At 38.2% G+C, this 15,423-nt stretch overlaps 1 protein-coding gene across 1 annotated transcript; it reads left to right on the forward strand.

Moving 5' to 3' along the window:
* The first annotated feature begins 588 nt into the window (after positions 1–588).
* LOC137131477 (desmoglein-2.1-like) lies at positions 589–14,032 on the forward strand. The gene is made up of 14 exons (XM_067512799.1): positions 589–807; positions 4,594–4,725; positions 5,226–5,381; positions 5,522–5,663; positions 7,111–7,271; positions 7,395–7,529; positions 7,822–8,007; positions 8,765–9,228; positions 9,320–9,462; positions 9,722–9,943; positions 10,230–10,472; positions 11,141–11,271; positions 11,537–11,845; positions 12,385–14,032. The coding sequence occupies exons 1-14, from the start codon at positions 604–606 to the stop codon at positions 13,465–13,467; spliced, it is 3,711 nt and encodes a 1,236-aa protein (XP_067368900.1). The 5' UTR covers positions 589–603; the 3' UTR covers positions 13,468–14,032.
* Positions 14,033–15,423: the final 1,391 nt, after the last annotated feature.

Consider the following 15,423-nt stretch of genomic DNA (forward strand, 5'->3'; position numbering starts at 1 on the left):
ATATGAAGTCAACAGAACCATTGAATGTGAAGTCTCTTCTATTTTTTCTCTATTTAACACTTTTTTATTAGAGAGTCAGTGTTAACCTGACTACCCCCCCCATAAAAAGCAAAATTACGATAAAAATTAAGATAAAACAAAACATGACTAAATAGAGACAAAATGACCAGACATATAGACACACACATAAAAAACAGCCAGAGATTAAAAACAAATGCTTAAAAAACAGCCAAAATGCATGAATAAGACAAAAAGGTTACATGACTTAAAAATAAATAAATAAAAGCAATAAAACAAATTTTCAAAAAAAAAAAAAAAAACAACATCCCACACGAAAACTAATAGACACACAAAATAACTTCTAAAGATGTGACGTCTTCATTTGTTGTTGATTTGTAGCTCTTCAAGGTCTGGTGGTCATGGGGGTATGCGAGGGGTCTTTTGCCTGTCTGTGCCCACTGGCCTATTTTCTTACTATCCATGTCTTTACCTGGTGTGGACAAATTCTAGTGATAACATTGCCATGAGGGCATTTTCTCTTCTGCAAAATTAGAGCCTTAACCGTGGACTTGTCACATTAGGGTTAGAGGTAGGGGTTAGGGAATGCTGGTTGGGTGTGTGTGTTTGTGGTGGAGCACTCCTCCCCTCCCCCCTGTCATAAGCCTCATCCTCACCTCTGTCTGCTCACAGTCACTCAGGAACTCTTATCATCGCCATCTGGACTTGATTCAACCTCACGGATACAGAGACTTTTCTCCAGTCATGTTTCGGGTTTGTTTGCCCGTGTTTGTGCTGTTACTGTTTGGGGTGAGTACCTGAAGCTGTTTCCTGTCTTTTTTTATTACTTGCTGTTTTTTCATCGTCTTGCTTAGTTCTCAACTTTTAGTGATCGTGTTTTTAGACAGACAGTGACCTGTTAACAGTCATGGACGTTGTTGTAAATGAGGCGACAATAAATATAAATGTTCGTTTTGATGGTTAAAATGGAGACAATGAAAATAAGTCAGTGTGGGTTTCGAGCCGATTCGCATATAAGGGCACTGGGAACGTTTCGAAAGCCGTTTCACGTATTTTAAACATAATGCTTATGGCGCTTCCTCAGTCACGTTTAATTATTAACCAAATCATGTTGACCTTTAAAAAAAATGGCTGCCATGGCAACGCAGATGTGGCGGGAGATGTCGCAAAAACGTCTCACTTTTATATTGAGACGAGCACTTGTTTACACGGGCAGTGCTTTTGCTGGCCACAAACAGAACTGGTAAAAATACACACACTGTAGTTAAAAGTAATTGCCCCAAAGGTACGTCAACTACATGAAGCACAAGTTTACATGTTTTTACTCATGTAGAAGTACGTTCATTCTCTAAACGTCAGTACAAACATGATGCTGTTGACTACATTAAGTCTAGTCCAGATTTGTTCCAAATGTGTGTCATAAATTGTTTTATTTGTATTGATTGATTGACACTCTAAAGGTTACATTTATGTCCAAACTCTTTCTTTGATTTCTGATCGCTTACTACTTCTTTACTTCTGATCATTGTCCCGTATTCATTTTCTGTCTATTCAGATTTTATTTGTTAGTGTACTTGTTCAGGATCTCTTTTAGTTAGGAGGAATAGTCAAACAAACTAAAACACACACACCACACACAAGGAAATCAAATGTTGCTTTTAAATTTACTTTTGCATTCACTTTGAATTCACATGTGTAAACCTTAAACAACTTTCAAATGTGAAAAATGGCGAAGTTGTATTTCTGTGTATTTGGAATTAAATGTAAGATTTTAACAACATTGTACTTAACATGTACTTAAAAGCTGTTTTTTAGATTGACTACTGACTCAGAGATATGAAATAATTTATTAGTCAATAGTTATCCACTTGTGAGAAAGGATACTAATAACTATACCTAAGGGGTAACTGTGGTGCAGGTGTAGTGGTGGTTCACCAATACCTCAGTTGTTCGATCCCCAGCTCCTTCGGTCACATGTGGAAGTGTCCTTGAGCAAGACGCTGAACCCCAACTTAGTTGCTCCTGGTGAGTGTTGGCCGGCGGCAAAGAATTTCCCCCATGGGTGTGTGAATGAGAAGCATGTAAAACGCTTTGACTACCAATAGGTAGTAAGTGCTATATTACTGCAGAACATTTATAATTTTTTTGTTGCCTGAAAAGTAAACGTTGTTAATGCTGATGTATACACTATATACTCCTCTAATCTTGAAATCCCCATCCCATATAAATTGACTGAATAGTTAAAACTCCAAGGAGTGGCAGGGTGTGTCAGTATCTGTACAAAAACAGCTACACAGTATCTGACAGGTGGATGCTTTTGCACACAGATGTCATGGTTTATGGAAAGAAAAACATTGTTTGAAGAACATGTAGGTATAAGCCCACTTTAAAGTGCAGATTCCAAAAACAAATACACTTGCTAATGCGGTCAAGATGCATTTTGTTTTTTTTTCCAGTGAATTTTTTTGTCTCAAATTAGTGAACATCTGCTGTTTCTGTCAGTAGCAGAGCATGTCAGCCAATTATTTTTGATTGTAAACATGAGATACATTGAGATTTCAACTGTTATGAAACCTATTGTTGGCACAGAAATAGAAATGTGTAACAAACACAAGACAAAATGACTTTAAATCCATCACCTCTGGTAGCTGTAAATACAATCCAGAATTAACAAGGAAAAGAGTAATGCAGATGAGGAAACCCGCATGGTTTCAGTACATGGCATCTACCCAAGTACAAAAGCCTATTAATGTTCTGCAATTAGATTATTCCTTATATCACATAGGAGTAACCATGTCATACTTTATAATGTCACGCAAACATTAGAAAAGAACAGTGCAATTAGGAATGAACTAAAAAGTGATGTCATTAATATTTTACCAGTCCTTCCTTTTATTGTTTTGTACAATTGTTTACTAATGCAAAAAACAAAGAGCAGAATGGGGCAGATGCATGGTAACACAGAGTTCTGTAAACAAAAGCAGCTCAGTGGTTGCTACATAATTTCATTATGTAGAATGCTAATGTTGACTAGTCAAGTTGGCCCTCACTGCATTTGTTGGCCATGCTTTAGTTCCACTTCTATTTTTATACCATGCAGCAATAGACAAAAAAAGAGTGTTACAGGGCAGGTAGTACTAAGAGAACAACAGGTCAGTCCCAGCCTCTCCCAAAGTGGCAGATCAAATTTCAGCCAGACGCTCCTCTTTGTGAGCAGAAAGAGAGGAAATCTGCAGTCAGAAGGCAGTTTGTTATTGACATGATAGGTTCAGGCCTTTTCTTAGGACTGTCTGGGCATGCACACTGGCATTTTGTTGTCAAACCTGTTTTCGTTTTGAACTTTTTAGTGTATGACTCTTCACACACTTCCATTTTCAGCATAAAGTATCACCATTAAAGTCCTAAATAGCCAGGAGAATGGAAAACACTTATGTTGGTTAAAAATATTTGATGTTTTATCCATACTGTACATGCTGTGATTCATAGTTGAATCCAGATAAAATACACAATTTACTTGCCAGTTTAGACAAAATATGATTGGAGATAAAAGTGGAAGACATGGTAAAAGTATAACCCTGAAGTTTACCTTTTTTAGAACATATATTATAGGACTCATGTCCAGGTACATTTAACAGGAACTTAAGAATGAGATAAAAGAACTTGGCAACACTGGTTGACAAATGGAAAAGTCTTTGTTAGCAGAGGGCTTTTTTATCAGGGGCAGTTTACAGGATCTATGGGCAAATGCCTATTTATATAATTAACACACTCGAAATATGAGTGTGTTAAAACATAAAACTGGATAGAAAATGTTTATAAAATGTAGAAGGAGAAACTGTACATATATATTAAAACAGTGACGAAATTGATAAATGAAAACATGTATTTTTAAAACTTTCAATAAAAAGCTTCAAGAATTAACTGAATATACATCATTGTTTTCCTGATAAATTATAAACAAAATTCTTTAAAATTAAAATCTTTATTCAAACCTCTTGGATGTAGGCTTTTAAAATTAAAGCCAGAATCCCTCTACCTTTTCAGTGGTTGCGATCTCATCAATTAATTCGGCAAATTAAATTCTGTTTGACATTGCAGCATAATATTGTGAAAACATCACATGCATACAGTTCACTTTAGAAAATCTGCTATGAAATCAGGCAATTTAGGCTGCAAAAATTAGAAAAAACTCTGCGAAATTTTGTTTTGTCAGTCAAATATGTTCAATGTTTCCACTTAGCTGACTTTTCTTGTGTTTTTATAGCCTTTGTCTTTTGCCCATCAATGTGTTAAGTATGTGATGGATAGGTAGCAACCCACCATAGGGAAAAGTTACACAAAAATCATACGTGAGTGTAAGTGGCTGCTATTTCTTTATGAAGACATTTACCTGCATAACCCTAGGCTAAACTGGAAAAAAAGTTCAATAAGTATGTAATATTGAGTACATTATTTTTTACTTTCTGTTACTTACTTACTTACTGGAACTGTATCCATTAAAAATTCAACAGACTTAGCTGACTTCATCTGTAGGATTCATTATGAAGTCTCCACACTCATTATACTGTATTTCAGTTCTATGCTATTGCTGTGGAAAGGCCTAACTCTAAAGACAGTCTGAAGTCAAGAAAAAGAAGAGAATGGGTTCTTCCAGCAAGGTATCTGAAAGAAAACACAGACTTCTCTCATTTGGAATACATTGCCAAGGTGAGTCATTCATTTCAACTAACAGGGTGACTTAAAATGACAAATAAGACTAGCACTAAGAATACAAATATCATTTATTTATTATTAGTTATTATTATTATTTATATATTTTATTTGGATAGAGTGAGAAAATGTTTCGAAAATATAGTACTGAGACTGAGATGAAAAGCAAGTTCAATAGTAAATAACCCAAACTTAAATTTTTTTAAAGACTAATACTGAAACTCATAATTAAACTAATATGATTATTAATAATAATTAAATTATTAGTACACAAATCAGAAAATGCACTGCACATTCCTCACCATAGATGAAGCTGATCAAGCAAACTAACTTGTGCACATGCAGCTAAAATTAATAACCATCACCAGCCACCAGAGGGGGGCACTGGAACAGACAAAAAAGTGTCACCAAAGACAAGCATACAACTGAAGGTTGCTTTTGTTTGTCTAGGGCTCTAGTGTGTGAAATTAAACGATTCTTTCTTCTTCTGGTTTCAGATTCGATCTGATTTTGAATCTGACGCTAATATTCTATACTCCCTGGAAGGAATCGGTGCAAACCAGTATCCCTTCCACGTGTTTGTAGTGGACCCCAGAACTGGATACATCCGTGTGACCCAAAAGCTTGACAGGGAATTCATCGACACGTACAATGTGAGAGATCCGTGATAGATTTTCTTGTGCTTTTGACTGCTGTTCTTCATATTTGACACTGAGATATATTTGTAAAATATTTTTGCTAAGCCAAACAATGAAGAAGACAACATTTAAGATATTATCTTCTCCTGTTTCAGCTGTCAGGTGTTGCTACTCATTCCAATGGAAGTCTTGCAGAGAAAAACATTGACATACGAATCAAAGTTGAGGATGAGAACGACAATTCCCCAGTGTTTGGGATCATCCCACCTGCAGAGGTGGATGAGCTCAGTCCAACAGGTTGGTGCTTTAGCTTTTGTGTATAATCACATGTCTTGATGTGTGATGGCAAACTAACCCTAAAAAGCTTCTTGGCTTCAACTAAACCAAAGCATGTTTTTTTTAAACTGCAAGAATGTTTTGTTACCATCTTCTAGTAGGCTCAACCTTCTAACTTCACAATTACCCAGTGTTCAGTGTAGAACATAATAGCAGTGACATTTTAAATTGTCATGAAAGTAAAAGTAAAGTGCAGACAGAACCAAACTATATTTTTATAGTATTAGCTGGTTTGCACTATTATTTCTCCCAAAAGCAATAATGTAACACAGTAGTACAACTTGAGTATATGGTCAACATACAGTACAGTTTACCTGTTTACTGCTGTTAATAAGACGCTTTAGTTTCAAATTCCTTGGGATCTTAAAATTACATTCAAAATACATTCTACAGTGGCGCTTGAAAGTTTGTGAACCCTTGATGGAGAATGCATTTAAAACAATGAGCCCAAAGAATTATTTAATTGATTTGTTCTGGAAAATAAGCCAATATTATATATTTGTCTTTGGCAAAAGGATGTGAACATGTAGAGTACTTTCATTTGTAGGGGGAATTAGAGAAGATTTGATCATTGGGATGGCAATCATGTGATTTTGGGAGGCCTTAATGCTTTGAAAGTATAGAGATCTGGGTCTTCACTATCAATGTCTAAAACTAAATGCCTTTTTTGCAGTGGCTAAAATTAGTGTTTATGAATCTACTATCAGGAGAACAATAAAATCAAACCATCCCCGAGATGAGGCTGTTCTGTAAGGATGAATGGGCTAAAATCCCTCCAAACAGATATGCAGGGCTGATTACAGGAGGTCATAGCGGTTACTGAAGGTATAGGCTTACATAGTCATTTTTAAACAGATATTACACACCTGGTAAATTTTCATCAAACAAGACATATATTTTTATGTCATCTGTTCAGTTGGATTCCCTTTTATGTAGTTTTAGGTAAAAATTTGATCACATTTTAGATTTAGATTTTATAGAAAACATTTTATTTATTATATTTCAAATCTAGAATATTCACCAACATTCAAGAGTCTGGGGCTGCTAATAACTGCTAAAGCTGAATTTATTTACAATTTGTTTTTTTTTGGTTTTAGTAAAATATCATGCCCAACTGAAGATATATACAGTCATGTATTTAAAGACAAACTGCTTGAAGTAAAATGCAAATGTAGCTTATATTAGGTAAACTTCGTAGATGGATTCTTTCTTTTTAATTTTAAAAGCCTGCATCCAAGAGGTTTGAGTCAAGTCAAATTTCAACATTAATATCAACATATATGTGAACTCTGAGCCTGTGTTGTCTCTTCCTTTTGACTTGTAAAATAAAATTTAATGAATTCGGTTTGCTCTCATCAGACAAAAGATAGCAGCCTGTTAGATGACTGTTTTAATAACGTTTTTACAGGGACTACAGTTGTGAAAATCTTTGCTACTGATGCTGATGAACCAGGAATCCCGAACTCTCAGATTGCCTATAGCCTCATAGATCAGAAGCCACCTCATGACATGTTCTTCATAAAGGCTGATGGGACTATCTGTGTCAAAAAGCCTACTCTAGACAGAGAGGTAAGGTATAAACTAAGGAAACTTGATTTTCTATACCTGTGTTTTCATTAAATAAAATCATAGCTGAGGCATGTGCTGAAAAGTAATACAAACTTGTTTTCTTATTTTATGTTTCCAATTTAGACACAGGATCAATACATTCTGACGGTGAAGGGTCAAGACCTCAATGGCAAACCAGAGGGACGTACAGGAACCGGCACTGTTACTATTATTGTTCGTGATGTAAACGACAACCCTCCCACTCTGGAAAAAACAGCGGTAATTTTCTTGCTGACACTCTTCTGTATCAACACATTACATAATATAACATCTACACTCTACTGTATGTTGGAGGTTTGCATAAGAGTTTTCAGACTTTTATAAGTTCCCTGTTTACTTTTGTCAAGAAAAGAACATTTAATCTGGGAAATATTGGATGTTCTCATGTTATACGGGGGCACGTTAAAACCAAATTAAAAATATCAACACCATATGAAATATCAACAAATGTATTTAAAAATAATACTAAATTAAACCTATTGCTTTTATGTAATTTGGGGTTTTGTTCCAGTACGAAGGCAGCATTGTGGAGAACACACAGGGTGTGGAGGTGATGAGACTCAAAACACACGACCTAGACCTGAAGGGCTCAGAGAACTGGGTAGCAGAGTTTGACATCATCAGAGGCAATGAGGCCGGATACTTCAGCATTAAAACAGACCCTGTCACTAATGAGGGAATCCTAATGCTTGACAAGGTAATGCAGGTTTATTTTACAAGAAATACTCCAAGTGTTGGAATTGTTTTTTTTTTTGTGGGATAATTTTGGCATCACTAGAATCAAGTAGTCAGTGTAGTCATAGTAGTGAATACAATAGCAGCAATAGCAAACAGCACAACAAATTCTGTAGGCTACTCTATAAGGAGATTTCAGACAGCACATGTATTGCTATTAGCAGGTATGCTGTCAACCATACTACTAATGCAAGTTTACACTATGTCCTGAAAAATTGGGCATTACATGCAGGTGTGTCAGAACTACAATTGGAGGCTAACCCATGGGAGCAAAAGCAGGTTTTAACTAGATTACTCTTACTTGCACTACCTTGATGAAAGTTGTATCTATAAACATTTCTACGGTGGCGGCCCCAAAAATAAGGTGAACACCAAAGTAATAACACCTATGGGGCACCTCATCTTCTATACACTACTGAACTGTGTGTTTATGCACATGCTTACAGTCAGCCTCATTTGCTCAAATAAGATTCATTATTCATGAATCAGTATTTCTGTATTTTACATTTACTAATTATATGTATAGCAAATTATTCTTAAGGGAAGTGAGGTGGTGCAATGAATGTGCAGAGTGGTCCAAAAAAATATCCTCGTACATTGAACCTGGGCTGTTTGATTTCAGGTAACCTGATAGGTACTTGAACTTGTATTTAGTAATACGCACAGAAAGTGGGGTAAGCTGACCTTTTTTTTGTGTATGTGTGTGTATAATTTTACAGGCTGTGGATTATGAGGATGTGAAGAACCTTGAACTAGGGATAGCTGTAGGAAACAAGGCTCCACCATATGATCCATCTTTGCCAAAAAATGTAGCTGACGTAAATTTTGGAGGGGGTGGACAAGGTGCACCAGGGGGTGGACCAAGTGGAGCAGCAGTAGGAGGGGGGGGAGCAGGAGGAGGGGGGGGAGCAGGAGGAGGGGGTGGAGCGGGTGGAGCCAGTGGAGCCAGTGGAGCGAGCGGAACGAGTACAGGGAGCGGAGCAAGTGGTGCACCTGAAAGATCTTCACTCAACACTTATCCGATCAAAATCAATGTGATAAACCAGCCTGAGGGGCCACGTTTTGACCCTAAAGTCAAAGCTATTCCCATCTCAGAGGGAGGCCACACATTCAACATGAAAGATGTTATTGGTAGATACCCTGCAGTAGATGGAGACACTGGAAAACCAGCTGAGAATGTCAGGTTAGTGCCAACACAAGCATATTTACTGCTGTTTACATCAGCTGCAATTTCTAAACCCCACCATAACTAACACTGGCTAATTTTACTGTAGGTATGCCAAAGGCTCAGACCCGGACAACTGGCTACTTATCGACCCAAAGACAGCTGAAATCAGACTGAATAAGATGCCGGACAGAGAATCTAAATTCCTTGTCAATGGGACATATACCGCTAAAGTAATCTGCATTACAGACGGTACATTCTTCTAGAAGTTCTACATGTAAGACTAGACTAGTGGGAAATAGGAAGGGTCATCAGTTGTGGGGAATGCATATAAGACAAATATATTGCAAGTAGACAAGCAACACAAACTTGTCTAGTTTGAACATTTATGGCTAGTTAGAGTTAATGTCTATACAGGTGTGGCTCTGTCTTTTATGGTCTAGAAGTAAAATTCACAATAATACAGGAGATAAATGCTGATCTTTCTGTTATTTTTGTTTTTCCATCAAAGAGATGCCTGCCAAAACAGCCACCGGCACTATAGCCATCCAGGTGGAAGACTTTAATGACCACTGCCCCACCCTGACCAGTAACTTCCAGACTATATGCACCACGGATGTTACTTTTGATGTGAATGCTGTAGATGAGGATTCATACCCTAATGGACCGCCCTTTCAGTTTGCAATTGTCCCAGAGGGCACTAAGGGCAAATGGCAGGTGGAACACGTAAATGGTGAGCAGAATAAAGGCAAATATTAATAAGGCAGATATAATAATATGCAAAAAAATATAAATTTGTATTCGCCTCTTTATTAATATGAGTTTGTCTGCTGCTGATTATTTAATGTTATTTTTCTATCAATCCTGGTATGCTTAATAGAAAAGTAGACCTGCATATTTTAAGAAGTGGGAAAGCCAAATCTTATTATTCATTTGTAATCCAATATATTATTAGCATAACAGTATAAATCAAATGAATCATTCAATACATTCAATAAGGTTTGTCTTTTTGCCTGCAGACACCGGAGCAACCCTGACGGCTCAGGAGCCTCTGTGGCCTGGTGTCTATGAGGTGGAATTTGTAGTGATGGATAACCAGGGAGAAGCCTGTGCAGAACCACAGAAAGTCAAGGTTCAAGTTTGCACCTGTGAGCTTGGAGTAATGTGTGAAAAACGAGGCGCACTTGGTCAGGCAACAAAAAAATCAGAGTTAGGACCTGCAGGCATTGCGATGCTATTGCTGGGCCTGCTGGTCTTATTGCGTAAGTTTCACGTGATGATTCTTTGCTGTACTCGAGACAGTCACAAGACAGGCTGAGTTCACTTTAGGCCAACATAATGAACATATTTTAAGAAGTACAAAACTAGGTTGTAGGCAGTGAACTTTCCTTTGTGGAGATAGCATGTTTTCCCCTTGCTTGCATGGGTTTCCATCAGGTATTCTGGTTTCCTCCCACAGTCCAAAGACATGCATGTTAGATTAATTGGTGATGCTAAATAACCCTGAAGGAAAGAATTGCTTTGTACCATTTGCCCAAGGACTGACTGTTACTTATGCTACACCATAACAAAGCCAATCACAGCAAGCTTTCGGTGGAAAAAATTAAATGGTGTAGTTACAAATAGCAAACGAGAGCAATCAGTTGTCACAGTTTCTAATTGCCCCAGTTATTTTCCAGAAACATTTAGAGATCGTCAGAACATGTGTTTTTTAGTCTGGACAACAGGTGTCAGTATCAAGCCTGGAAATTTACTTGAGTGGATCTCAGCCCAGTTTTCACACAACCAGATGGGTTCTACCCTAGTATATTAGTATAGTAAAAAGCTAATGGCCTACTCTCAGACATTACAGAATCACATTGCATTATGACAACTGAAACTGCTCTTCCTTCTCTGGAGGACTACAACTTTTCTGTTACTCTTTTTACAGTTATCCCTCTGCTGGCTTTCTTCTGTATATTGAGAGATGTTGGTGCTCTGAAAAAGGGCTTTACTGAGATGCCATTTGATACCAAATCACACCTCATTAGCTACCACACTGAGGGCCAGGGAGAAAACACGGTAAGACAAACATATTAGCTTTTTAAACTTGTGACCTTAAGTGTTGAGGACAGGATTGATTTCTTACATAGCACTTCAAGAAAGAGTAATGTAACTTACTTAACTCCTCACCATTACCTCTGTGAACTATGCATTACATCCACCAACACTAGACGACATGAAGGTCTATTATGTCTCCTGTAAGATTTTTACAGCTAAAGCTTGTTTTTAGTTTGCTCATTTGACTCCTTTCTAATTTTATAAATTAAATGCTTCTTCACTGTAGGAGGTGCCGCTGCTCACCATGGTGACAAAGACTGATGGATATCCTCTCAAACAGGGTATGGGGATGAATAATAACAGCTTAGCAATAGTGCAATCTCTCAGCTCCAGAGATGGGATGAATGGGGTCCAACATAAAGGTGACAGTGCAAGATGGGATGAAGCATGGGGGAGTTCCAAACAATGGGACCATCATACCAGTAATAGCTTTTACAATGCAGCTGAGTTCGCCAGAGAAGCAAGAATGGGAAGTGGAGGACTTTTTGACGGCATGGCTCTGCCAGAAAACATCCTTGAAGAGTACTACACTCAGGTGAGACATATATGGAAAGACTCGATTGCCAATTTCCTTGCAGTAAACTAATAAAATCACAGCAGGAACTTGTGGTGATATTAGTAACAAAGTACTGTAGCCTTGAGATGTCAACACACTGTAACTTAAAAGGCCTATGGAAAAAACATAAAACACCAGCAACCTAAGAAAGGGTCATGGTCATGGACATGGTCACCATATTGACCACATGCAGAATTTAGCAAATATGCTGTAAAGTGTGAAAACAAAACCAAATACTGAAGAAAAATCTAAATACAGACTAGAAAAATCCCTGTTTGATCTGCCAACCAGTTATGTGGCACTTCTATTCTCCTCAACACAACAATTCTCAGTAGGAAGATATCAGCCCTTGGAGATAATTTCATTACATCTTGCACAAATTTCCAGTTGTATTCAAGGATGAACTGATTACATAATGAGTCAGGATATTAATCGAAATTCTTATGTTAAATTGTGAATGCCAAAAATGAATGTCCTCAAAATTGTATGTAAATGTTTCTTTTTAATTTTCTCAACAGAAGGTGACCGGTGGGCTCGAACACCTGAAGGATTCTCTGTTGGTGTATGACAATGAGGGACAGGACTCCCCTGCTGGCTCAGTGGGATGCTGCAGCCTCCTGGAGTCTGACAATGACCTGCAGTTCCTTGATGACCTCGGACCAAAGTTCAAGACCCTTGCAGAGGTTTGTGGAGGAAAGACCATCCCAACTGAAGTCAAACAAGTGTCCACTTCCCTCCCCAGTGTATCTATCAACACTCAGACATCAGTATCGAATGTTGTGAGTGCCCCTCAGCTGTCCCCTCCCGCAAAGCTGCAGCAGAGTGTCACCAAAACAGAAAAAACTGTGGTCAAGGAAACATCTGAACGTTCACAGGTGGTGAATGAAAGCACTGCCATAGCAAAGGGAGGGATAACCACAGTCAAGCAAGGAATGGGAAATCAAGGCCAGATGGTTTTGTTACAGCAGCAGCCTGTCTACTACACCACCACCCCGATGCTGCAGCCCATGCACTATGTAGTCCAGCCACAGGCTCAGAACACTGTGCTGCTGGCTGAAGCACCAGCCACCAACCTGCAGGGCATGGTATTCCTAAATGGCACCCACAAGGTACCTGCTCAAGGCATGATGTTTCAGGGCCAAAAAGTGATATCTAGTGGACAAGCCCAGGGACCAAGTATGCTACTGGTGGAGCACAGCGGGGTCCAGGGGGCTGGTCCCAACCTGATGCAAGCTGGAAACACCTCTGGCTCCCAGACCGTGAAAGCTGTAGAGGACAAGGTCCCTGCAGCATCAGTGAAAATGGTAAGACGGAGCCAGACAACTGTTGTGGAAGAAGGTCCTCGACAGGCAGGGGGGCTTTCAGGATCTCAGAAAATTGTGGTGGTTGGAAGTCCAACAAGCAACTTAGAGCAGCTGGTCCAGGAAGCAGGAGGTGTGGCCCAGAAGAGTGGCATATCTGGCTCTAAAAAAGTCATCTATAATATGTGCAGCACATCCACTGGCGCTCAGAACAGTGTGATGGGTTCCTCTACAACCACAGTGAGCTCAACCCCCACCTACAGCAAGGTGGTGGTGCAGGAGACCAAAGAAACTCACTGAATGAGAGACTGTCACAACAACATTGGACCTTTTCAATGATGGCATTAAGACTACTCCTCTGGCCTGGTTGCGATGGTGGTGGGATTTAACTAATGTTGTAAATAAAGCTAATGAAGATAGAAAATGTTTCACATACACTTTGTTTAAAATGTGATAAGCCTCTAAAGATTTTCAGTCTCTTCCCAAACAGTATACTCTTTGCAACCTCTACATAAAAGTAGTTGGTATATAATACAAACAAGGAACAGTAAAAGAAATCAAGTTAAAACTTTAAAATTGAGAACAATTACAAGAATAGGTGGATCTTATCTCTCTGGATTTTAAGCCTCTGTCTCTACTGCTATGGAATGCTCCCCACCCCCGCCTCTGTGCAGTGGCATACAAGGTACATATTCTCCATTCCATCCAACATGTTTTGTATAAGGTTGGTATCCCATTGATCTGCTGAATAAGTATATTAAATCTGGTATTTTTTATATCATCTTTTTATTTTTGTCTTGTTTCCATGGTTACAAGTTGTCTCTTCACTTTCTGTTTTGCACCAATAAATTAAGAGAACTTTAAACCTGAATCTTTAAAATTTTTGTAAGACATATATAGACATAGTTTTCTAAGCATAAGTAAAAGGATATTTTCAGCAAAGTTTTTAGCAAGTTGGATGCTTTCTTACCATTCAAACAACATAGTCAGTCCCTGGTGCTTAGAGTAGTTTTATGCTTTGTGACTGCTGGAGGTAATTTGCTAAACCTACTAGTTAGAATAATTTATTATGGTAAAAGGATGAAGAGAAACTCCACTGCCAGTGTGTTTCATATCAACATGATGATTTAGAGCTTGAAACGTGAGACTCGACTGGGGCTTGTGAACTGGGACTTGTGAACAATATCAATAATATCACATAATAAGAAAAAATCTGTTTAGCTGAATGATGATTACTGGTATAGAAAACTGCAAGCAAACAGAGAATCTCAATTGCTCATGATTGATGCAACGTGCACACAATATAGTTGAGGAAATGGCATTGAAGTGAGGCTGATTTTATTAATTTCCATCCCCATAGACAGAAATTAAACAGTAGCAGCATAAAATTACTTTGAATATTCTAAAAAAGGTACCAGGGGTTGTTTTCGAGGATGAATATGCAGTTTGTGGAGGCAAACCAGCTGGTAAATAAGAAACAGTATGGAACACATACACATAAGGGTAAAGGCTGTCGTCCACGGACCACAGGGTCAGTGGTTCAATCCCCGGCCCTAGCTATATGTCGGAAGTGTTTTTGGGCAAGATACTGAACCCTAACATTCCCCTCCCCAGCTGTGCAGTGCTGGTCCCGGTGGAAACTGGAGAGGCTTGCTTCAGTAAGGGCATCTGACGTAAAAACTGTGCCAAATCAACATGCTGACAATGATCTGCTGTGGGGACCCTGAACTCACCGGATAAGCCGACAGGACCAAAAAGTACACAATATCTTCAAGAAAACAATTCATCTATGCAGCTCAAAGTAATTGTCTCGTTTCTAATTTTAATTCCTAACAAAAATGTATGGGTATTTATGATTGCTTTCCAGACTTGGCAGCTGACGTAAGTGTTTGTACGTTAAAGGTGCAGACAGAAAGAGTCAGGCTGTAACACACCTACATTTGGCATCTATTTATAAAACCCTGTAAAGCAATTGTGACTGAATTTCTCACTATTTCCAGAATTTCTTAAAACCTAACATTTGAGTATTGGAGAAAATAATCAGCAACAATGAAAATAATTATTAGTTGCAGGTGAATAAAAAATAGCAAGCTCCACCTCAGCCAACTACAACAGTAACTAGTTTTTGCATAAAACCACAAATAATTGTGAAAAGGTCACTCTCTTCACTTTTCACTAGGCCCTGTATTTCCTAACATTGCCAATGTTTTAAGTTATTATTTATATTATGTTTATATTATTGTTTTCTAGTATAAG

This window comes from Channa argus, chromosome 8 (genome assembly GCF_033026475.1).
Source record: "Channa argus isolate prfri chromosome 8, Channa argus male v1.0, whole genome shotgun sequence".
Classification (NCBI taxonomy): Eukaryota; Metazoa; Chordata; class Actinopteri; order Anabantiformes; family Channidae; genus Channa; species Channa argus.